We start from the raw sequence: 25,790 nt of genomic DNA, 5'->3' as shown, positions 1-25,790 counted from the left end.
AGTGGTTTCGGCTTTTTCTACTGATGAGTGCTCTGTGTTTTGTGTTCCAGATTCCATTCCCATCCTAAGTCCGACAGTACAAGGAAAAGAAGCCAATCTAGGTGAATGCTACTCCAGGTGGCTGGAGGGAAAGGTGGAGGATAGTGGGGAGCTGGTGGATGTAAGGTTCAAGAATAGGAAGGTGTGGGAAATAATTGAAAAAACCTTCAATGAGGTTGAACAGCATGTGTTACTAAGAAAGGACAAAATTGAAGCACTAAGGAATGATCTTGTTGAGAGGGGAGGGAGGGTTGAAAATGAAAGAGAAAAGGAAGAGATGGAGAGGGTAGTGGAGGAAACACCTAGCAGAGAGGATTCTATAGCAAAATTCATTGGAAAACTAGGATGCAAGGTGAAAATTTTGAATGAATTGAAATCTGGGTTACAAAAGAAAAAGGAGGAGAGCAAAGCTAAGAAGAGAAAACTAAGCAAAGTGGAGAGGTTGAGAAGAGATGTTGAGGGAGACAAGCATTTTGGGGTAAAAGGAGATAGGAGGGAAGTAGAGGCTTGGTGTAGAAGGGTGGAAGATTAAAGGTGTACACGAAGATATTAAGTTGGAACACAAGGGGCTTGGGAAGTGCAAGGAAAAGAGCAACGATTAAAGATGTGATTAAGAGATGTGACCCAGATGTGGTACTAACTCAGGAACCCAAAAGAATGGCTTTTTGACTCTAGATGGGCAAAGAGTGTATGGAGAGCTAGCGGGATTGATTGGGCGGCTGCCCCATCGTGGGGGCCCTCAGGAGGGATAGTAACATTGTGGAAAAGGGATGTGCTCGAAGGAGTGGAGGAATTGATTGGTAAATATTCAGTACCCTTGAAGTTCAAGCAATCCGAGGATGGTTTTGAGTGGATGCTAATGAATGTTTATGGACCAAACAATTATAGAGAGAGAAGGCAATTGTGGAAGGAGTTGGGTGATGTACAGGGTCTATGGGAGGGGCCTTGGTGTGTGGGTGGGAATTTCAATGTGGTTAGGTTTATAGAGGAAACCAACAACCCCAATCAGAGAGTAACAACACGAGGAAGTTTATTTCTGGAAACTTTTGAGCTTAAGGAGATCCCATTAGCCCAGAAAATCTTCACCTGGTCCAACCTTCAATTGAACCCAATATGCTCTAAGTTGGATAGGTTTCTTTTCTCAATATATTGAGAAGAACATTGGAGAAACTTTACGTCTAGAGCACTCCCGATATTGGCATCAGATCATTGGCCCATTGTGATTTGCAATGAGGAAAAGAGTGGTGGACCTACCCCTTTTAGGTTTGAAAATGTGTGGCTACTTCACCCAGAGTTCACGCAGAGAGTCAGAGGCTGGTGGAATCAGTGCCACCCTTCAATGGAATGGGAAGGTATGAGATTTCATAAGAAACTTCAATACCTAAAAGTTAATATTAGAGAGTGGAACCAATTGGAGCTTGGAAGGGTAGAGGAAAGGAAAAGGTTGTTGATGGACCAAATTGAGTTGGACCTAAAAGAAGAAAAGGGGGTTTTTGAAGAGGAAGATAAAGAACAGAGAAGGGGTTTGAAGAGGCAATTGGAAGAGTAGTTGTATAAGGAGGAAGTAAGCTAGAGGCAGAAATCCCGGTGCAGGTGGCTAAAGGAGGGCGATAGAAACACTAGTTATTTTCATTCTATGGTAAATGGCAGGAGGAGGAAAAATTCCATTTCTAAATTGGAAGTTGATGGGTTTGTCCTGACTACCCAGGATGAGATAGTAGGGGCACTTATAGAACATTTTAAGTCCATCTTTAGAAGGCCTCTAAATGGGAGGGTGTGGGTAGAAGGATTGGATGGCCAAATATAGGCGCAGAAAATAGGCAATGGCTGGAAAGAAGATTTGAATTGGAGGAAATCAGGTAGGCGGTATTTTCTATGGACAGAACAAAAGCTCCAGGCCCAAATGGTTTCACAATGGCCTTTTATCAAGATTGTTTGGATGTTTTGGAAAGGAACATAATGCTAGTCTTTGATGAACTCTATAGAAAGGGTGTAATTAATCCTGGTTTGAACTCTACCTTCACTGCACTAATCCCAAAGAAGAAAGATGCCTCTCAACCAAAGGATTTCAGACCAATAAACTTGGTAAATAGCCTTTATAAGATAATTACAAAGGTGTTGTCTTTAAGGTTAAAGCAAGTTTTGCCAGCTATCATTGCACCAAATCAAGGAGCTTTTGTGAAGGGAAGACAAATCACTAATTAAATTTTAATTGCCAATGAGAGTTTGGAGAACTTCAAAAGGGCCAGAAAGAAGGGGGTGGTGTGCAAGCAGGATCTAGAAAAGGCTTATGATTTAGTGGACTGGTCTTTTTTGAAGGAGGTTTTGGTGAACTTTGGGTTTGGGGACAGATGGTGCAAATGGATTATGGGGTGTGTCCAAAAGTATCACTACTTTGTACTAGTAAATGGGTCTATGGTAGATTTTTTCCTAGATTTAAGGGGAATAAGACAAAGAGATCCACTCCTTCATTCTTGTTTACACTGACTACAGACGTTTTGGGGAGATTGATTCATAGAGCAAATTAAAGAATTTAATAAGAGGGTAGAGAGTAGGAAGGGAGGAGATACCCCTTACCGATTTACCGTTTGCATATGACAATATTGTTCTATGAAAGTGGAAATTTGTGTTGGATTAGAAACTTAAAATTGGTAATACAAGTTTTTGAACAAATGTCCAACTTAAAAGTGAATTTTGAGAAAAGTTGTGTAGTGGGAGTGAATTTGGAAGAAGGGGAGGTTAGGGAGTTTGCAGAGATTTTGGGGTGTGTAGTGGAAAGATTTGAGACAATCCTAAAAAAGAAGGCTTTTGGAACCTAGTAGTGGAAAGATTTGAGAAGAGACTCACCTCTTGGAAAAGTTACTACCTTTCTCTTGGTGGAAGGATTACACTCATTAGAGCTACCTTAGCCAATCTGCCCACTTACTTTTTGTCAGTTTTCAAGGTTCCAGCAAAGGTGGCTAATAGGCTAGAGAAACTAATGAGAGATTTTCTCTGGGAGCCAAGAAAGGAGAAGAGGGACCATAGGGAGGGCTGGAAGTTGGTGTGTAGAAGTAAGGAGCAAGGAGGGCTAGGGCTAGGGAATATTAGGAAAAGGAATGAGGCCCTATTAGGGAAGTGGTTATGGAGGTTTTCTTTAGAGAAGGAGAAGTTGTGGGCTAAAATAGTGGCTAGCATTCACGGAATGGAGGGCAATGGATGGGATCCTAGAATTCTGGCAAGTACTACAAATGCTTCACCCTGGAAAGCCACCCACGATCTGCTATCAGCTTTCTCCCCTCTGATCAGGTATGACTTAATTCCAGAAATTTCATAAAGTTTTGGGAACAAATTTGGTTAGGGAACGCTGCTTTGAAGGACTAATTTCCATCTTTATGTGCCCTCTCTGATCTGAAAAATGAGCCTATCTCTTCCTTCCTTGTCCCATCTTCTTCCAATTCTGGGTTCGGTTGGAATCCGGGGTTAAGAAGGGCTGTTAGAGACACTAACCTGAACAACATTTTGACTCTCCTTGGTCTTCTTGAAAATATTTTCTTGGACACCAAAATTTGGACACCCACCCCCTCAGGCTTGTTCTCTTGTGCTTCTTTCTTCAAAGCCTTAACTGAGCCAACAAGTCCCATGGACCCTCCTTTCCCTGTCAAAGAGATCTGGGGTAAGCCAATTCCTCCTAGGGTTGGAAGTTTTTGTTGGGAAACTTTTCTAGAAAGAGTCAACACTAGTGATCTGCTTCAAAAAAAGAGACCCAAAACATGCTTATCTCCTCAGTGGTTTGTTCTTTGTAGAACCAATGGGAAACTGGTTTTCACATGTTGGCCTCTTGCCAGTTTGCAAGAGTGATTTGGAAATGGGCATTATCCCTTTTTGGGTGCAGTTGGTTCCCTCCTATGAGATTGCAGAAGTTATTTTCTACTTCCTTCTTCAGGTGGCAGTGGAAAAGAGGCAGGACCATGGGGAGATGCCTAAGGGCTAATATGCTGGTCTTTGTGGGAAGAAAGGAACTCAAGGATTTTTCCTGGAAAAGAGAGGAGGCTTGAAGACCTGATAGACTTGATCCATTTCAGGGTAGTACAGTGGCTCAAATCCTCAGAGTTGTTCAAAGACTTCGCTGTGGATGACTTGCTTAGAAAGTAGGGTAGATTGCTAGTTGTAACCAGGTCAAAACAGAATTCTCTCAGAGCCAAGATCTGTGCAGCTGTGAAAGGTGTCCAGAAAGCAAAGGAAATGAATATCAGAAGACTTGTAATTGCAGGGAATTCAGAGGTGGTAGTAGGGTGGCTGAAAGAAGATAAGGCTGGCCTATGGGGGTATAGCAATGAAAGGAAAAGTTTAAGTGGCTGGTCAAGGACATGGAAGTGAAGTTCAGATGGGTGAAGAGATCTGCTAACCCATTTTCTGATGAGTTAGTAAAGCTGAGGGTGGGTAGGGAAGTTTTATTTTGGGCTCAGTTGTAATTTCAGACTTTGTCCTTTGGCCTCAGTAGAGGGAGTTAAGAAATTTTATCTCCCTTTATGTACCATATTTACAGACTGATTAATGAAATTGTTGTTATTGATCAAAAAAAAAGATCATGCAATTCATGAATAACTAATAGATGGGAAGTGGACCTAAGGGAGCTCTTTCAGGACTACTACTATGGCTGGTCTTAATGTCTTTGCTACGTCATTAGTAGATCTTAAAGTTGTGATTCTTTGGAATATTGATTTCAATATGCTATGAGACCAGCTATTTTTATGGAGAATATATTAGACAATCAAGAAACTCTTAATGCATAGAAGACTGCACCCAAGATGAAGATATTAATGAATATATTAAGAGATGAACACGATGATTTGGGAGGATAGAACTAGAAATAAACACATTCATGGAAACTCGGTGGCAGCCCCAACAGGTAACAAGATGAGGGAATATGCCTAAGATTTTCTTAGTTACATGCACAGCGACAAAGTAATCTAGATTGAGTCAAAATCTTTAAATGACAAGCAGAAGGTCAGAAGGGCATGGGTTGAAGTATTCATAAAAAAGGACATGGATCAAAGTATATACTAATTACAAAATATCCATGACTTACACTTTGAAAGACAAAATGACCTTCGAGTGGAGTCAAACACTAATATGCCAACAGATATATGTCATCTAAACTATGCAGTAGTGCTCTACAAGATTTACCTCTTGAAAATCCACTAAGAAGAGGAGAAAAATAAGCAGCTTTCTTGAACATCTTACTTGGGGAATCTAATGCCTGGTTCAAGAAAATAAAACGTCAATGAAGATGCGGCAACTCATACACATCTAGTGCAACAAAAAAAAAGAATTTTTTTGCCAACTGTTAATTATTTAAGACTCCAAATCAAGACAAGGTAACAAACTAAATGAGCACTGAATATAGATGCCTCCACTTGAATGAAATTACAATCTTGATCAATACGTACAAAGGATCTATCATGGACCTATTGCCACAAGTCCAAGAACAGTTGAAGCTTAATACAACACTAGCACAGGGAAAAGACAACAGCAAATAAAGCAGAAAATAACAATGGTATTTTTAACATTCTGGTTTTGAATTTTCTACTAACTTAACTGGAAATTAGATAGTCAAGTAGATGTGCAAATATGAACATTCATAAATCAACAAAACCAGCAAAAGTTTATTGCAGCCAATAAGACATTTTATCAACACAGCCTCAAACCACAATCTTCCAAAAGGAAATGTTTTTGAAAATTCTAATTGAATTGCAATAAAACCTTCAATATATTTTAAAATTATTAAAATCAAGAAAAGAAAAATAATATTAATAATTATTCTCTTTACATAACAGCAATCAAAAATAAATCTTTCAGACCTGATACCGTAATCTGATCAATGAAATTTTAATTGTGCAAAAACACTAAATTATCAGATTTCAGAAAAGGCATCAACACAACATCTAAGTATCTAACATGAAGAACTATTTTCCCAACATCTTCACTTTCAATTGAGTTCAAGTGGCATTAATATCAACAAAATGAGGGAAAAACAGACTTTCAGATTAGATTAGTTAATTTACTTCCATTACCTACGTTTTCTTCACTTTTTTTCTGTCTTTTTTTTAGATTAGAAAAGAATATTATATTAAAAGAAAAGAAAAAACTGATTACAACCAGAACAGGTGTTAAGGTAACACCCCATAAGCACAACATAAAACGAACCTACCAGCCAAATTAAACAGTTTACAATGTGGAAAAGAAAAATTAAACCATTCTTGCACTGAGGTTGAGACAAAGAGAATCAATGGGATGTTGCAAAATCATATGATGGAAAAGTTGTTGAAAGCTGAACTGAGGGTTGAAACAAAGAGAATCATGTTCGATCTTGGAAGGGCTGGAGGTAGTAACCTGTTGAAAATCAGAGAAGAAAGGAGGGCAACGATCCTCCTGCCTGACGAAGCTGTGTTGTGGTTGAAAGGTTTTATTGATGGAGTAACCTACTCTATCAGGACAGTAGGTTGGAGAAATTCCCTAGAAGTGCAAAGGAAGAGATTTGAAGCTGAGCTGAGAAGGAATGAGAGAGGATGGTTCATTGCTATCACAGAATATTTTGACAACAGGAGACAGATGGTATGTCTTCCGGAAGGGAAGGAAGTACAGGGATGGCTGGTCTTTGCAGATAAATTACAACAATACCTGTTACATGTTGACAGCGTTCCAAACAAGGTACAAGACACAAACGCAAAGGAGCCTAGTGAGCAAAACCATCCGAACCAGTTGGTAGTTGACACAAACGATGAGGAGCAGGAAGCTACAAAACAAAGCTCCTCCCTTTGTGGAGAAGCTACTGTTAGTTTGACGGGTGTAAAGAGATTATTGCTTGAGGCTGAGAAAAGTATATGGAAGAGGAGAATGGTGATAACAGCCAACAAAGAAGTGAAGGATTGGAGAAAGTTGCTGGACACAGTGGTGTGTAACTTAGAAACGGAATCCGCTGTAGCATTAAAGCCATTCTCAGACAGTAAGGCAGTCCTTGATGTAGGCGATGGAGAGTGGGGTTTCACAACATTTGATTCTGAAGAGGGCTTGATCCAGCTTCAAAATTGGAAGCCGCTATGTAATGAAATGGAACACACCTCTAGAAGCTTCATGCTCAAGTTGATAGGACTTCCTTTTCATCTCTGGAACGAGTCGAACCTGGAGAACATAGTGAGGCTGTTGGGAGGAGCTCTGGAGGAGATTAATCTTCAAGATTTACATGCTGCCGAGGTTAAGATTGCAGGGGTGAAACCAGAACTTCTGCCCAGATCAGTTGAAGTGTTATCCGATGGATTCTGGTATCGTGCCTGGCTGATTTCGGAAGTGGAAGCGACCCTATGGGGACGAAGATCCAAGGTTGAATATGACAATGTGGGGGGCTGGTATACATGTGGCACACACTCGGTGGTGAGAAGAAGTGGTGAGCAGAGTAAGTCTAATTGGGAAGCTGGAAAGTTGGCGAAGGAAAACCAAAAGATAAGTAATCTAATTAAGGCAAGGAATTCAAAAGACTTTGAATTAAAAGGAGAGAAAGAGCTGGAAAAGACAATGAAAGGAAGGCTACAAATTGACGGTGGGGATGAGAGTAGAATTGAAAAAAAGAAACGGGTGGGAGTCGATGGGTAAGGGGATAAAATAGGAATAACATCAAAAGAAAAAGGGAAGAAGCTAGAGAGAGAGGAACCAGTGCCAGCCGGTAACAAAGGGCTTAAGTTAAAGAAGTTTAATAGTTTAATTGGTTGGCGGTTATTCTTAAAGTAAAGGTGAGATTTAAAAAGGAGGGACTAAAGAGGGGCATTTCTAGAAAACATACATTTGGCTGAATGAGAAGAAGTTCAATCATCTGAGAACAGATCAACTGCTCACAGAAGGGGAAGAAGAGGAGAAATGGATCTGGGTAGTGACGAGATATGATAATGGAAGAGAGGAAAGAGGACAGGGAGGTGAAGAAGACAAGAGAGGGCCACCAATAACCGGGGAGGAGCTCCAATCCCAGAAGACAGAGACAGCGGAAAAAGCCCACAGTGCGGGGAGAAAAAGATGGAGAAGTGGGAGAGAAGAAAGTAGATGATGGATATCTTGCTCAGGCGAGCTGTAGGGAGGAACCACATAAAGAAAAGGGACTTAATAGGGAGGAAAATTTTAATGACGGACAAGGAGAAGTAACAGGGTTGCAGGGGAGTTCCTTAGATCAGGGAGAGGAGCATATCTCTTCTCTAAAGAATATTGTTTCGGAGGAAGAAGGAGCAGAGGAAGGGCGGAAGGTAAGAAGAAAAAATCGTGAATCCATCTATACTGATTTGACTCCAAGATCCGAGGAGGTGAGTCAATAATTCGTTCCGGACACTCCTCTACTAGAAGGGTTAAATAAGGAGATTAGTGAGAGTGAAGAGAGTTTAAAAGGAGGAGAAAGGGAGAAAACAAAGATAAATAGAAGACAGAGAGCAGGGGAGGAAGGAGGGAATCTCAAAACAAGGTTTATAATAGGGAAAGGAGACAATCGGGTCTACTACAGAGTCAGGAAGAGGGGAAAGGAAAGGAAAGGAATGAAGTTAACAAAACAAGGAAGGGGGAAGGAGAGGAGGTAACTGTGCACTCCCCTCAAATTGTTCGAACTGATTCAGAGGTAATACAAGATGGGGAGGTAAATATAGAAAAGTTGGTAGAGATGGAGGTTCAGATTTGGAAATCACTTGAATTAGTCTTCTGGGGAGGGGAGGGTTTTGCCAAAATAGCGTTCGAGAAATTTGAGCAGAAGAAGAAAGAAGAGAAAGAGAGAAAAAGAGAAATCCTAGAGAAAAACAAGGGGTGGAATGAGGAAGAGGAAGAAAAGGAAAATTTGGACAAGAACGAGTAAAGAGGAATAGGACAGTGGGGGAGGGGGAAAGGGAAGAGGGATGAAGATTCTCAGTTGGAATATGAGAAGTTTGAGGGATGGAAAAGACAAGAAATGGTAAGAAATCTAATAAGAAAAACCAAACCAGATGTGATATTGTTGGAGGAAACAAAGTGGAAAGTTTTGACTGGAGATTGAAGCTGGATATTTGGGGAGAGGAGGGCGCAGAATGGGTGGATCTACAAGCTTCGGTTTTGGAGTTCAGAAGTCTCCAAAGTTGATTTATTGGAAAATTTCTGGAATTCACTTGTGTTACAGCCTTGCAATGTAGATGCACTCTCAGTTTAATGTCCTGGACATGGAATTGAAGTATGTACTTGATGTTGTTGGTGTGTCATCTAGACAACCAATGTGATAGGATGCAACCTTTGCTTTTAATAAATTTTCTTTCTTCCTGATTCTTCAAAAAAAAAAAAAAAAACTCTTTTTTTGTATTGAGGGTAGGGGGGAGGCCAGCTATACCTACTTAGATAGAAGTATGATATGGAAAAGTGAAAATCCTAGCGCTATCATAAATATTTGAAGAGGCCAATGTCCAAAATATTTGAGAAAGCACAGTGCACGTTGGTAGAGAGAGAGAGAGAGAGAGAGAGAGAAGTTCTCCATCTTTTTTTTATCATTAACAGAAAATGCATTCATTGAAACCATTAAGATAGATGGAATGGTACATAGCAGAGAAAGGAGAGATAAACTCTCTTATCTCTCCCAAAAATGAACAAGTTACAAACAAGCCCAAAATAGTTGATTTCTTCCCATCCCCTGTTTTACCAAAGAATTAGCATCTCTTTTCACCCAATGTAAAGTTACCTCCATCCCTCAGAGCAGCCTTCTAATCCTCCTCTCAAGAAAATATTCCCACCATCCCTCATCCTCTTCCTTTGGCAGCCATCTAATCACCAACTTTGAATCACCCTCAATTGAAAGTTTGTGAATATTCAAATCCTTTGCTTTCAGTATTCCTTCCATGACAGCAAGTATTTCAGCTCTTAGAGCATCACCCACCCCTATTGGACCGGAGAATAGAGCAATAACTTTTCCTTCTTTAGTTCTGAACACACCTCCAATACCAGATGGTCCTGGGTTGCCTTCACTGCTACCATCAAAATGCAACTTAATGAAGCCTCTTAAAGGTGGGGACCATTGAAGTCTACAAGTAACCTTAAGAGGAGCAGAATTGGCAATTCCCTTCCGCTTCCTTATCAACTCACCTGCTGGAATGTCTTCAAACAGCTTCAAGGTCTTCACCCAATGAACCACTCTGATGGGCATGGCTTCTATAATTGCCTCCCCCTCCTATCTTTTTCCATGAATATTCTTTTAGTCCCTATTTTCTTCCCAGAGTGTCCAACAAACTGATGCCCTTATGCATCGCCATAGAATTCTACCTCTCTTCTTCTTCGGCCATCTAACAAAGGTAGAGGAGAATAGACTTTGAACAGTAGGTGGGGAATTCCACCTCCACCCAAACAAAGAGAGAAACCATTCCCAAATTGTCGAAGAAAACGGGCAGAAGATTAATAAATTATAGCAGGACTCACCATTAATCTTACAATGAGGGCACTAGGATGGTGAAAGACACCAACCAGGTCTTTTTCTTTGAAGCAAGTCACTTGTGTTAACTCTTTCCAGATACACTTCATAGCAAAAACCACCAATCCTAGGTGGAATAGGTGTGATCCATACCTCTTTTAACAGGAAAAGGCTCCCCCAAACTATCCCTCAATTGTATCAAATTCAAGAAGAAGGAAGCACAGGTAAAGGAACCAAAGGGGGAAGGGGTCCAAATTCTGCAGTCACTTTTTGAAAGATCCAACACAACTTTTTCAAGATTTTGAAGCAAGTTTCAGACCTACAAATTTCATTCTCCCAGAGGCCTCTTCTAAAACCCAAATCCCAGCCAAATCCAACAGTAGAGTTAGAGGGAACCAAAAAAGATGAAATGGGCTCCCCCCTTCAAGTAGAAAGGGAAAAAAGGGAAGGAAACTGTTCCTTTAAAGGTGAGCTACCCAACCAAACATGTTCCCAGAATTTAACTAGGTTTCTAGGGCAAGGGTTATACCCGATGAATGGCAAGAAGGAAGGAAAGATGGCATGAATGGATTTCCATGGAGAAGCTCTTGTAGCTCTAGCCAAGATTCCAGAATCCCACTCGTTTGCCGCAAGCCCATGGATACTAACAACTACCTTTGCCCACAATTTATCTCTTTCCAAAGGCAGCCTCCATAGCCATTTCCCTAACAAGGCAGTGTTTCTTTCCTGAATGTTTCCAAGACCTAAGCCGCCATGTTTCTTATTTCTGCATACCACTTCCCATTTAACTCTATGGTCCTTTTTCTCCTCCCCTGGTTCCCAAAAGAAATCCCTCATTAGCTTCTACTTACCCCCACTGGAATCCGAAACACAGATAGAAAGTACACAGGAAAATTAGCTAATATGGATCTAATTAAAGTAATTCTTCTACCCCCCCCCCCGAGACAAATAGCTCTTCTTCCACAAAGCCAATCTTTTCGTAAATCTTTCAATCACAGGCCTCCAAAAATTACTCCCTCTGGGGCTCTCCCCCAAGGGTAAACCCAAGTAGTTCATTAGAAATTGTGAGACTGAACAACCCAGAATTTCTGCTCTCTCTAGAATCTCCCTCTCCATATTTAAGCCCACAATGCAGCTCTTATCAAGATTGATCTTTAAATTGGACATTTGCACAAAGGTTTTCAGAATCCATTTTATATTTCTCACCCATCTAATGTCACCCCCTTCACAAAAAAAGGATTGTGTCATCAGCAAATTGTAGGTGAGTAAGTGGTATCTCATTTCTTCCTATCCTCTAACCCCTAATCAAAGGTCTTCCATATGCTCTAGCAATCAATCTACCCAGAACATCTGCTATTTTTCATAATAAGAAGAATCTTATTAAGATGAAAATTCACACCAAGATTGATTGAAATATGGATGACATGAGACCGCTTTTATAAAGCTTTTTTTTCTATGACTAATTGAAAACTTCACTAGTGTATAAATATGCTTATAATGATGCAAGAGAAAAGGAAGTTGAAGAGCCATCTCCAAGAACACTAATAAAGTCAACTCTAGCAAACCTTCCCATTATTATTTCTCAATATTCAAAATCCCAGCATTGATTGCAAGGAGATTTAAAAAAAAAATAGTAACAATGAGGGAATTTCTGTAGGACTAGGGGAATCTAGAAAGGACCATCTGATTAGTTGGAATACAGATGAAAGGATCAAGGAGAGCTAGGAATAGGTAGACTGGGCACATATAAAGAGGCCTTGTTGCACAAATGGTTGTAGAGATTCCCATTGGAGCCTAACAGGCTGGTGGTACAAAGTGGTGACAAGCAATGCATCGGATGCAGACAAATGGTTAGGATGTCAGTTTAAATCCAAGGGCTTCTTTAGCTTCCCCAGTTGCCCTTGGAAGGCCATTACTGGGCTCCCTTCTTGCACTTGATCCATAATGATGCTCTCAGGAAATAAAAACAGTTCTAGGAAAACCTTTGGGTAGGGAATTTGCCACTTAAAGACTTGTTTCCTAATCTCTTTTTCATCCTATTACTTAAAACGTATTGACACTTCTGTGGCTCCCTCATCTTTTGGACCTTCTTGGGATTTTGGCTCCAAACGGGGTCTGAGGGATGTTGTAGTACCTGCAATGATTGAATTGATTAACACCCTTGAAAAAGTCTTTCTTGACTCTGACCTTGCTAATAAGTGTTTGTGGATTGTTGATCAGTTGAGGTTGTTTTCATGTGCTTCTTTCTGTAATGTACTTTCCCTCATTACTTCCCTTCACAAACCTTTCAAGAAAAGAGATTCAGAGTGGGCAATTGCTGCATAAAATTAGGGCTTTCTGTTGGGAGGTCTTTAATGGAAAAATCAACATGTGTGATGTCCTTTAAAGAGACCCAATTGGTGTTTACCTTCTTGTGTGTATGTGTGTGTGTCAGTGTGTGCAAAATGTTATTTTATACTATAATATATATAATAAAAATTACATAAGGTATATATAAAATATTATATATACATTTAATATATTGCATTTAATGTGGACCAAAAGCCCAGGGTCCAAGCCTGGCTAGAAGCATTTATTATAGGTGCTACGCCTGACCCAGCCCAGTCCATTATAGTATAAAATCTCAATTTACCAAAGAAACCTTAATGTGAAAGAAAGTGAACTAAGATGGAAGTTGAAAAAAGAGTTGGAATAAGTCCTTGTCAGGGAGGAAATTTGTTGGAGACAAAAATCAAGGCATTAATGGATCAAGGAAGGGAACGGGAATACAAAATTCTTCATGCTATGGCCAATGGTAGAAGGCATGAGAACTTTGTGGTTAGGTTGGAGACAAATGGGGAAGTGTTCTCTAATCATGATGAGATAGCCAGGATCTTTGTGGACCATTTCAAATCCATATACAAAATTGATACAAAATTCATGCTATGACCAATGGTAGAAGGCATAAGAACATTGTGGTTATGTTGGAAACAAATGGGGAAGTGATCTCTAATCAAGATGAGATAGCCAGGATTTTTATGGGAAGACCTTTGGATGAAAGAATGTGATTAGAAGGTTTAGAGTGGCCACTACTAGAGGATGAGGCAACAAGATGGCTACAAAGGGATTTTGAGGAAGAGGAAATATAAAGGGCAGTTTTCTCTATGGATAGATCTAAAGCCCCAGGACTGGACGGATTTACAATGGCTTTCTATCAGGATTATTCTGAAGTGTTGAAAGATGAGTTATGTGAAATCTTTAAGGATTTTTTAATACACATACCATCAGCCCCCTGGAGTCAATCTGTCAATGCAACCTTTCTAGCTTTAATTCCAAAAAAACTGATGCTAGCCAACCTAAAGACTTCCAACCCATAAGTTTGGTGACCAATATCTACAAAATAATTGCTAAGGTCCTTTCTTTGAGGAAGCAGTACTTCCTCTATCATCAACCAATCTCAAGGGGCTTTAATTCAAGGGAGACAAATAATTGATCAAATCCTAATAGACAATGAATGTGTAGAGGAAATGAAGAGATCTAGAAAGGAAGGCTCTGTCTGCAAATTGGACTTTGAAAAGGCTTACAACTTAGTGGATTGGACTTTCTTGCTAGAGGTGATACAATTTTGTGGTTTGGGGGAGAGATGGTGCAATTGGTTGTTTGGTTGTATCCAATCTTGTCATTTTTCCATCCTTGTTAATGGAGTGGTGAAAGATTTCTTCCTAGCTTGTAAAGGGTTAAGGCAAGGTGATCCTCTTTCACCTTTCCTTTTTTACTTTAGTGGTGAATGTTTTTAGTACAATCCTCTCTAGAGAAGATAGGGAAGATGAGTTTATGGGTTGTAGAGTGGGAAAAAACAATGTTCCAATCACCCACCTCCAATTTGTAGATGATATCATATTTTTTTGTGAAGGGGGAGATACCACAAGGGTGAGGAATTTAAAAGAAATGATCAAGAAGTTTAAAAGGATCTCAAATCTGAAAATCAATTTACACAAGAGTTGCATAACATGGATCAATATGGAGGAGAATGCTTTAAATTTGGTAGAAGGTTGCTTAGAATGTCCTATCACTCCTTGTCCTCTAACTGATTTGAGTCTTCCCCTAGGCCCTAGGTGCCAACCCTAAGGAAAGTAGATTTTGGAATCCAATTGTAGAAAGATGCGAGAGGAGATTGGTTGTGTGGGAAAGGAATTATATGTTGTTGGGAGGCGGGATTACTCTAATAAGATCAACCTTGGCTAGCCTACCAATTTACTTTCTCTTTGTTTTTAGGATTCCACCGAGGTAATTAAAGAAATTAGAAAAAAGTAATGAAGGATTTCCTTTGGCAGCTGGGAGAGGCTAGAAAAAACCACTTAATCAAATGGGAGATTGTGTGTAGAAGCAAAGAAGAAATTGGGTTGGGTATTGGGAATGTGAGCAAGAAGAATATAGCTCTCTTAGAGAAGTGGTTATGGAGATGGCCATTAGAAAGAGAAAGTTTATGGGATGAGGTGGTGAATAGTATTCAAGGAAGGTTGGAGAGTGGCTGGGATGTTGGAGTATCACATTGGGCTACTTCGGAAGCACCTTGGAAAGCAATTCACAGTGACCTTCCTCTTTTGCTCAAGTATATCAGGTGTGGTGTATGTCCAAGGAATTTAATTCGTTTTGTGAAAGACATTTGGATTGGTGACTTGCCTCTAAAGGATTTGTTTCCTTCTATGCCACCAGGGGAGTCCATGATGACTGGACAATGGTAAAAGTCAATATGACAATCAAATTCCATGGCCGGTTAGGATTGAGTTAAGGCATTAAGCGGCAAAAGTTAGATACTCTGGTGCAAGTTTCCTAGCCTCTGCATTGGAAAGAGACAGGAGATGAAAATTAAATAATATTGAAAACTTACAATGTCCTTTCAGATCCCATTTCGGAGCTCATGAAACCTTTTTCCATGATAGTTGCATTTATCGATTGTAATGGAGGAAGCGAATGAGAGGGGAAGGATTTTTTTCAGATTGAGTTGAAAGCGGGAGACGATGTGATCTCCGCTTTGCTAAGTAGAGAAAAATCGATCTAAGGCGACTATTTGCAACCAAATGGCGAACGTCTAGTCATATTGCCCGAAGTTGGTTCCAGGAAACCGTTTTCCTCTCTAAAGTTGAGATTGGAGCAGGCACAAGTGTCTGATTTGGTAGTCACGCTCCAACCCCCTCCCTCTTTGTAATGGCCTTTGCTCTGACTACGGGTCTAGTCATGTTGCCGGAAGTGGGTCCCAAGGAACCATTTTCCCTCTGGAGTTGAGCTTGGAGCAGGCGCAGTGTCTGATGGAGAGCTTCGATTCATTCGGGCTTATTGTTTAAGCATGGAGACAGTTTTGGTAGAAAATAATTGAATAAGTGCTCATTGTTTAAGCACTTAAAAAAACCTGGAAATTTGAGCTTAAAAAATAAGCCCTTATTTTTAAAATAAGAACCTATTTCAGACTTATTTCCCAAACACCACTAAGTACTTAATGGTGTGGTTATGGCCCAAATAAGCACTTATTTTTAAGCACTCCCAAACATGGTCTAAGATGTTTGATTCTTCTACTTTTGTATGGCCCAAAACATTTGGTTGCTTCCCATGATTTGGACTTTATGGGAAGAAAGAAATGCTAGAATCTTCCAAGAGGAGAGAAGCAAGGTGTTTCGACTGCTGCTACAGTAGTCTGAACAGGAAGAGGAGAAGAAGAAGAAGAAGAAGAAGAAGGGTCTATCGAAAATCTGACAGATTACCCATCCAGTCGACCCCCTTAATCTATATTAGATTCTAATAATGTTTACAAAGATAGAAATGCCCTTACTTAAGTGTGGGGCAGAGTAACTCTAATAACACTACCACATAAGCAAGTTACTTAATAAACAGAAGAAGACTAAACTACCCCTATTCGGCACATCTTAACACTCCCCCTCAAGCTGGAGAATATATGTCATATAATCCCAGCTTGTTACATAGATAGTTCACTTTCCCTGAGCTTAGAGCTTTTGTAAACAAATCTGCCCACTGGTCATTGGAGCCCACATGTTCTATATTTATCTCTCCAGCAAGAACCTTCTCTCTCACAAAGTGGCAATCAACCTCTATGTGCTTTGTTCTCTCATGAAAGATAGGATTGGATGAGATATGGAGTGCAGCTTGGTTGTCACAGTACAATCTCATAGGTTTATCCATGTGAAACCCAATTTCTTGTAGGAGATTCCTCAGCCACACTAATTCATAGGTAGTGTGAGCCATGGCCCTATATTCGGCTTCAGCACTGCTTCTGGCCACAACCGTCTGCTTTTTACTCTTCCATGACACAAGATTTCCTCCAAGAAATGTACAATAGCCTGTAGTAGATCTTCTGTCACTCACTGAGCCTGCCCAGTCTGCATTTGTATACCCAACTACTTCAAGTTTTCCTCCTGGTTTATACAATAGCCCACGGCCTGGAGCTCCTTTCAGATACCTCACAATTCTAAGGATTGCATCCTAGTGAGGTATACCAGGGTTCTGCATGAATTGGCTCACCACACTGATTGCAAAGGAGATGTCGGGTCTCATGATAGTCAGATAGTTCAGCTTTCCCACTAGTCGTCTATACCTTCCAGGATCTTCAAATACTTCTCCTGTATCACTACTCAACTTAACATTTGGTTCCATAGGGGTCTCAGCCGGTTTTGCACCTGACAGTCCTGTTTCTTCCAATAGATCAAGGACATATTTCCTTTGGCACAGATTCACACCTTGTTTTGACCTAGCAACCTCTATTCCCAAGAAATACTTTAATGTTCCAAGGTCCTTTATTTGAAAATGATTTTGCAGAAATACCTTTAATTTGCCAATCCCTAATTTATCACTACCAGTGATTACAATATCATCCACATAGACCACTAATAAAATCTTCCCAGCTTCTGAGTCATAGTTGAACACTGAGTGATCAACCTGGCATTACTTCATTCCAAAACTCTTCACCACTTCGCTGAACTTCCCAAACCAAGCACGTGGAGATTGCTTCAACCCATAAATTGCTTTCTTCAGCTTGCACACCTTACCACCCTCCCCCTAAGCAACAAACCCAGGTGGTTGCTCCATATATACCTCCTCCACTAGATCACCATGGAGGAAGGCATTCTTTATGTCAAGTTGAAGGAGAGGCCAATCATACATAACTGCTAAGGAAATTAGGACACGAACGGAACCAATTTTAGCCACCGGAGAGAATGTCTCCATGTAGTCCACACCATACAACTGTGAGTGACCTTTAGCAACAAGTCTGGCCTTCAGACGCTCCACACTACCATCTGGCAAGTATTTAACAGTATACACCCATTTACAACCCACAGCATGCTTACCAGGTGGGAGAGTAGTAAGTTCCCATGTTTGAGTATGTTGAAAAGCAGAAAGTTCCTCCTCCATTGCCCGCCGCCATCCAGGTGAACTAAGAGCTTCTTGAACATTGTTAGGTATGGAAATAGAAGACAAAAATGAAACAAACTGGAGATGTGAGGTAGAAAGACGAGATAATGAAACAAAATTGGAAATGGGATGGAGTGTAAAACTACGTTTACCTTTCCGTAAGGCAATGGGTAGATCAAGGTCTGAAGGTTCAGCAATAGGAGCCATGAGAGGATCCGTAGATGAGGTAGAAGCAGGAGGAGGGGTCGGTGTTGTTCGACGTGTATACACTTGTCGGATCGGTGGTCGTTCAGTGGTGACCTGCACTGGATGAGGAGATGAGTCTACTCCAACAACAGCCTCTGGAACTGAATCACTGACAGGAAGAGGAAGAGGAGGTAAGGGTGAGGACAAGGGTGCTTCATGACTGGAGAAGAAGGGGACAAACTCAAAAAAGGTGACATCAGGGCAGACATAGCACTTTCGGGCAATGAGATTATAACACTTGTACCCTTTCTGAGTCTGAGAGTAGCCAAGGAAGACACATTTAATTGAGCGTGCATCTAACTTGTCTATACCAGGACTCAGATTATGAACAAAGCACACACAACCAAAGAAACGATGAGTTAATGGAAACGGAGATAAAGTGGGAAACAAGATGGAGAAGGGGGATCGGCCATGAAGAATAAAAGAGGGCATCCGATTAATGAGAAAACATGCAGTGAGTACAGCATCACTCCAAAACCGTTTAGGAACATTCATGTGGTGAAGCATAGACCGAGCAATTTTAAGAAGATGACGATTCTTCCGTTTAGCCACCCCATTTTGTTGAGGGGTGAAAGCACACGAGGTCTGATGAATAATGCCATGTTGTTCTAAATACTGTTGAAATGAAATAAGAAAGTATTCACGACCATTATCTGAACGTAGAACTTTGATTGGAACACCAAATTGTGTGCGTATTTCAGCATGGAATTTTTGAAAAATGGAAAATAATTCACTTCTTTCTTTCATTAAGTAAATACATGTCATTCTTGAACAAACATCAATAAAGGAGACAAAATACTTGTACCCATTATAAGACTCTACTTTGATTGGACCCCAAACATCTGAATGAACCAAAGAAAAAGGACTCAACATACGACTCTCAACTCTTGGACTGAAGGACACACGACGGTGTTTACCAAACTGACTCAATAATGGAACCAACATCTTGAGAACCTTGAGAGATGGATGTCCCAGTCGGCAATGCCATTGTAGAGGAGTAAGGGAAGTCTGAAGTGCAATTGAAGATCCACTACCGTCAAGGTAATACAATCCACCAGCTTCATGCCCCCCACCAATCTTCTTCCCCGTCTTGAGATCCTGAAAAACACAAGTGGAAGGAAAGAAGGTAACAAAATAGTTAAGAGCTTTGGTTATTTTACTAACAGACATAAGATTGAATGGAAACTTAGGTACATATAAAACAGATGATAAGGGGACAGAAGCCATGTCAACATTACCAACACCACAGATGGGAGATGAGGATCCATTGGCAAGTGTAACAGTTTGTGATGTGGAGGTTTCAGAAAGAGAAGAGAACACACCTGAAGTCCCGATCATATGATCTGAGGCTCTAGAGTCAATAATCCAGGAAGGAGTTTTAGATGACATGCAAGCAATACCTGATTGGGCATATGTGGCGGTGGTATGCTGTGAAGTAGCTTGAAGGAACCGTTCATACTCATCACGCGGAACACTCACCATCTCCCTCCCAGAAGTAGATGTAGATGTGGGAGGTGTTCGGTTTGCCAGTTTACTGTCACTAATAGCAACCTCGCCTGCTACAACATGATTAGCCCATTTAGAGGGAGGGCCATGTAGGTCATAACAGAAATTCACTGTGTGTCCTTCCCTACCACAATGAGTACACTTCCTTGTAGAGTTATTTTTTCCTCTGCCACGGCCTCCCCCTGAGTCACGGCCACCCCGACCAATCATGGAATTGCCATGGCCCCCTCTGGGATGACCTCCCCCTCTTATACTATGTCCACCACCTCTAGCTGTCACAAGTGTTGATCTATCAGATTGTGTGGGGTTCTCTGTCTGTCCCAAAGAAATTCTACAAAGTCTTGAGAATACTTCCTCAAGTGTAGGAAGAGTAAAGCCCCCCAATATTTGAGCTCTAAATGGTTCATATTCTGACTTCAGCCCCACTAAAAATCTTGTAACATCTAGTTGCTCCCTTTGTTGTTGCTGAACTTGAATATCTGGAGTAAGGGGATGATAGACATTGAATTCATTCCTTATATTCTTCATGCAAGCATAGTATTCTTCTAGTGTTTTGGTTCCTTGTTGTAAATCAAAGTACTCCTGATACAGTTGATATACTCTTGTTTTGTTATCTTGTCCAGAATATAGCTTCTTAGCATGCTCCCATATATCCTTAGTCGTACCAAGGAACATGAAGTTGGCACTGATTTTGGGTTCCATACTATTCCACAGCCAAGTCATGATTTGAGCATCTTCTTGTTCCCAATCATCAAACCCTAGAGAGTCAACCGATGGCTTCTCATCTCTTACATGCTTTACTTTCTTCTTTGCCTTGAGAAAAACTTCCACTGATTTAGCCCATGGAACATAGTTCTCCCCATTTAGCTTAATTGAGGTCATTTGCACCCCTAGGTAGTCGGAGGAAATTACTACACTAGGTTTTTGATCATTGTAGCCATCTCCTATTGCTGCCATTGTACTCTTTCACAGTTGCCTCTAACTTTACTTCTCAGCTACAAGCTGATTGATGTTGTTCACAGTTTGATATTCCAGCACCTATTGCAGCCTCTAAAGACAACAGTGGAAGCACACTTGTTCTTATTCACACTACCGCTGACTTCACACACTTACGTCCCACATAAGCATCAGTTTACCATTCACTAATCACAAGTAGGCCCTCTTACAACCACTCAAAACAAATTGTGCATCACAAGCACCACAACACAGTCAAATCTGCTGCACCCAGTTCATACTTGTTTAACACACTTAAGAGGGCATTACACAACCACAAGGAGTTCGGCAAGGTCACTACATTCTACCTTACACCACTCGGCCACTTACAGCAGCCCTACACCATTCAACAACTTACAGCAGCCCTACACCATTCGGCTACTGCACACACAGCCCTTCCTAGGGCAACAATGAACCTAGTTCTCTAGGTTCTAATCAATACTAGCAGCTTCTTGTAGGGTTTCTACCCAGAAATATAAGTAACACTAGAAGAAGAGAGAACCGACCTTCCTTTGAGAATATCAATCAACCATTCACTGCTGAAGTCACTTTCCTTGTTGAAGAAGGTTATGCGAAGCAGAGAGACAAGCTGTAATGTTTCTGACCTAGGGTGAACCAGTTCCCTCCATTGACTAAACAGAAACGAAGGTGAAGAGTCACGAACAATGCTGAGGTGCTTTACCAACTGACGTAGGTCAGAAGCATGGCTCTGATACCATGTTTCGACTGCTGCTACAGTAGTCCGAACAGGAAGAGGAGAAGAAGAAGAAGAAGAAGAAGAAGAAGAAGAAGAAGGGTCTGTCGAAAATCTGATAGATTACCCATCCAGTCGACCCCCTTAATCTATATTAGATTCTAATAATGTTTACAAAGACAGAAATACCCTTACTTAAGTGTGGGGCAGAGTAACTCTAATAACACTACCACATAAGCAAGTTACTTAATAAACAGAAGAAGACTAAACTACCCCTATTCAGCACATCTTAACAAGGAAACAAGTTATGGATTGTGTAATGACCAGGGTTATACATGGGCAATTAGCTTTGGATTTATTTTGATAATTCTCCTTTGATGATAATTTGGAGGAACTGGTATACAGTGGCTTCTAGTTTAGTGCAGAAGGACAAAATATACTTGACATGGGTACCTCCTCTTGAAGGTCTTTTGAAATTAAAGTTTGATGGGAGTAGCCAAGGTAACCCAGGCCCTTCTGGAATTGGAGGGGTCATAAGAGATAAGGAAGGGAATATAGTGCCACTCTACTCAGGACCGGTGGGAAGTGAAGACTCTTTAAGGGCTTGAACTGTATGCAGTTTTACAAGGTGTTCGGATTACAAATGAGATGAACTTGGAGAATTTGGTGGTTGAAGAGGACTCAAAGGTGGTAATGGGCTGGCTAAAAGATCTAGATTCAGTGATATGGTGATATAGGGACGAAATGAAGAAGTTGTATAACAAGAACTATGAATCCAGTTATACAATGGGTGAGGAGGGAGGCCAATGCATTAATCTCCTATTGGATTCTACCTCATCAAGTTCTATTAACTTCTGACCTATCCACTCCTACCTATCTTCCAAATTTCCAAAGCCTCATTGTTCCAATCTTTTATTCTTGCTTTAAAGACCTGAAGCTTTTTGTAAAATCTATAACCTTTTCATCTATACTCTACTTCATCATTCAACCACCACTCCTACACTCTCTTAGCAAAGTTTGGGTGTAATCACATGTTTCCAAACCTAAAGGGGCAAGGTCCACTATTTAACCTCTCACTAACCAATCTAATAGGACAATGGTCTGAAACTGGTATGGGTAGAGCTCTAGTAGTCAACCCCCTTGAACCTTCCCCCCACTCTAGGGAGACCGAAAATCTATCTAGTTAGAGCAAATGGGTTTGGCTTCAAAATTGGACCAAGTAAACCTAGCTTGAAACAAGGGAAAATCCTTTACATCATAAGATTCCACAAAGAAGTTGAATTTACTCATGCTTGTGACAATGTTTTCAACCCACCGTTGACCCGGCCGGCTGAAACATTTGAACCATCACCCCGCCAAGATTTTGGGTCCAATTTTGATAAAACACAGAGATAGTCAAAAATCGTTGGCTTGGACAAAACTGTCCAACCCGAACGGTTGGACCGTTCACCCATTCGACCTAGTGACCGAGACATGTTGCACACTAAATGTGTATGCAAACTTCAAGAGGCCATAACTTTGCACTTTGATGTCCGATTAAGGTGGCTTTTTTTATTTTGGGTAACTTTTCGAGATCCATGCGTCCCAATGCCCTGCTATTTTCGCAGGGAAAAAAAACTTTCTTGGCCTCAAATTGCAATTTTTAATGTTTTTTTACAAATAAAAAAATTAAAACTGAACAAAAAACATCAAATAAATATAAGATAAAACACACACACATACACACACATATATATATATGCATATATTACATGTACAACATAATTATGCATTATTTATTATTTATTGATAAAATACATGTTTATACATGCCTACACACACACACACACCGTGCTCTCTCCTAGAGGCCCCTCACTACTCTCTCCTAGAGGCAATGAATCTTAGGATTGTTCATCTCATGAGTGAATCTTATGACATTAAAATCTTCCCCCAAACACCATGCTCTCTCCTAGAGGCCCCTCACTGCTATTGGTTCCTCCCGTAAATCATTTCTTTCGCTACAGGTATTTGGTGCATAAACATTTGTTAGAATTCAAACTAACCCATCCTCCTTCCTCCTTATCTTGATTGAACTCGATAATTGACTAACTAGCTCCTCCAAGCAATTTATTTCCTTAGTTCTCCATAAGGTAAAAATTCCCCCTGAAGAACCCCAAAAAGGAGTTGTTGCCTAGATTATTCCCCTAGATGATCAAATACTCCTTACCCATCTTCTGTCCACTACAAAAACTATTAATTCTTGGAGCATAACTATATTTGGCTTTTCTTTTCTGAGCAATTCTTTTATGATTCTCCTTTTTTCAAGCTCCCTAAACCTCTGATGTTCCAACTGATTATCTTCATAAGTAACTACAACTTTCAAACCCTTTTCCACTTCAAACATCTAATTACCTTCTCTTCTCCTTTTCCTTGTTTGAGTACAGCCCTTGTCATAACCCACTTCAAACACCTAATTACCACTTTTTTATTGATAGGAGTTTTAACAAAACTTTGTAAAAAAATGAACTAATGTAATAATAGAGGATAGGTTCCAAACCAAACATGCAATGTCCAGTTTGCTAATACAATTACCATACAACAAAAGTATATGCCTATTGCTACTACCCGTGTGCCATTCTTGATAAATAATAGGAATAGGTATACAAAGCAAAAGAAGGAAACAAATAGATACATAGCCCCATCAAATGAGTAAAGACACAAGAGCTATAACAAGCCCAATATCAAATCCAACTCATAACATCCAATAGCAACAGAGTCAATAACAATGGGCTACAACCAAATCAAAATCTTCAATAAAATTCATCTAGATATAAGTCTATAACCCATCTTTGGCAAGCTTAGCTGCTATAGCATTGGCAGCTGTAGTCCTCCATCTAAATGACATGTGAAAGTTGGAAGCCAAGATATGTGCTTCCTAATGGGAACCTACAAGGCTTGTCCAAATGCATCAAACCAATCCCATCCATCTCCATTTAGGACACTACCCCTTTTACTGAACAGGGATATTTGAAAACTCTGGAAACAGCACTGAACATATAGAAAAAAGAGCCAAAAGCAAGTCCAGAACAAATGCGGCAAAGAAATCGGTGGAGAAATGGGAATTATTGTGCCTATTGCAAAGAACCATATGAAAAACATGGAAAATGATTATTCAAGAATTTTTTCTGATTCCAAATACAACTTCAGATTGTTCTCTATGGGGTCCAAAACAAACAAAATATGGTGAGCTCAACTCAACTATTTGTTGTCAGTTTAACAGCATACAATGAAGTAATAAGTTTCTTTTCTAGCTATTCCCGTCTCTATCGACAGCAAAGGGAGAGGAATCACCTCGCATAGAATCGAAAACATCTCCCTCGGACTACAAGTCGATAAAAGGTGATCAATTACACTTCCTGCAATCTCCCGGCATTTATCTGATATGCCAGAGAACTTAGCCACTGCCTTTGGCAACTCAAATGATAGGGCATCGACAACCGCCTGCAACGATAAAGAGCCCAGATAAGCTGATGAGGACAAAAGGTATCAACTACCAATAGACCAAACGCAGTCAACGATGAAGATAGACAAACCTGGTCCAACGAAGGAGATGAAATGTAGCGGTGGATCTCTGTAAGAACTTCCACTGCATCTTTCTCCTTCGAATCGTCTCCATTATCTAGTCCAGATTCAGCGGTATCGCAGACGGAACCGAGAAAGTCGACAACTGCTTGAACGTCCTTTGTGGACTCGTCATAATCTCCGGTTTCGACGGACTGATAAAAAAGAGTAACTATGAGATGGTGAACCGAAAACGACTAACAAAGCAAAACACAGAAAACTCGGAGTGCTTACTTTGGAGCATCTGTTGAGGGTTTCTTGAAGGCAAAGCAGGAGAGGAGGATGAGCAGTGGAATCGCGTATATGTACTCTATGCAAAACGATCTCGCCAGGTCCCTCCAAAGACATTTCTGTTTTCCGGGAGTTGAAGTAGAATCGTAGAAGTTCAGACCAAAGTTGAGACTTTGAGTTGAGAGAAACCAGAGTTGAGACTCTGAGCGGCGGCAACAAACCAACAGTCCCCCGTCGATGCCCCTGATTCGAGAGAAATCGTAGGAGGTTGAGAAACAGTGAAGCCTGCAACTGCATGCGAAGAACCACCCTTCTCGCAACGATCCCCCAAAGGAGCAATGGTGGTGGACCAATACACTTTCCGGTGCAATTTCTCATCGGCTCTTTTGTTTGCGGTGCAATTTCGTTTGCGGTGCAATTTCGTTTGCACTACAAGGTGTAAAAATCAAAAGAGTGAAAAATTACACTCAAACAAACAAAAAATAATTATGCATTTCAGAAACTATTTATATTAGTAATTAAACACATGCTTTGCACTTGAAAAACATTTTTTCAATTATGACATTATGTGTTTCTTTAAAAATGTTGGATCATTGACCCACCATCTAAATAAAAAAAATAACATTGTTTTTGGATTATTAGTTTTAA

The 25,790-nt window shown here is 40.4% G+C and overlaps 1 protein-coding gene across 1 annotated transcript in view; it reads right to left on the bottom strand.

The window, feature by feature from the left end:
* The window catches only part of ALF4 (aberrant root formation protein), a 68,201-nt gene extending 42,650 nt beyond the window's left edge, over window positions 1-25,551 (bottom strand). The window contains exons 1-4 of the mRNA XM_088960028.1: window positions 25,146-25,551; window positions 24,884-25,066; window positions 24,642-24,791; window positions 5,209-5,281 (exon numbers count right to left, since the gene is read on the bottom strand). Coding sequence (XP_088816154.1) covers window positions 5,209-5,281; window positions 24,642-24,791; window positions 24,884-25,066; window positions 25,146-25,520 — 781 coding nt within the window. The 5' untranslated portion in view covers window positions 25,521-25,551. The remainder of the gene's footprint in view (window positions 1-5,208; window positions 5,282-24,641; window positions 24,792-24,883; window positions 25,067-25,145) is intronic.
* Window positions 25,552-25,790: the final 239 nt, after the last annotated feature.

This window comes from Nelumbo lutea, chromosome 8 (assembly GCF_056320005.1).
Source record: "Nelumbo lutea isolate HS-2025 chromosome 8, American lotus-T2T, whole genome shotgun sequence".
Lineage (NCBI taxonomy): Eukaryota > Viridiplantae > Streptophyta > Magnoliopsida > Proteales > Nelumbonaceae > Nelumbo > Nelumbo lutea.
The sequence above is the reverse complement of the archived record's forward strand: the minus strand, read 5'-3'. Positions and strand labels throughout refer to the sequence as shown.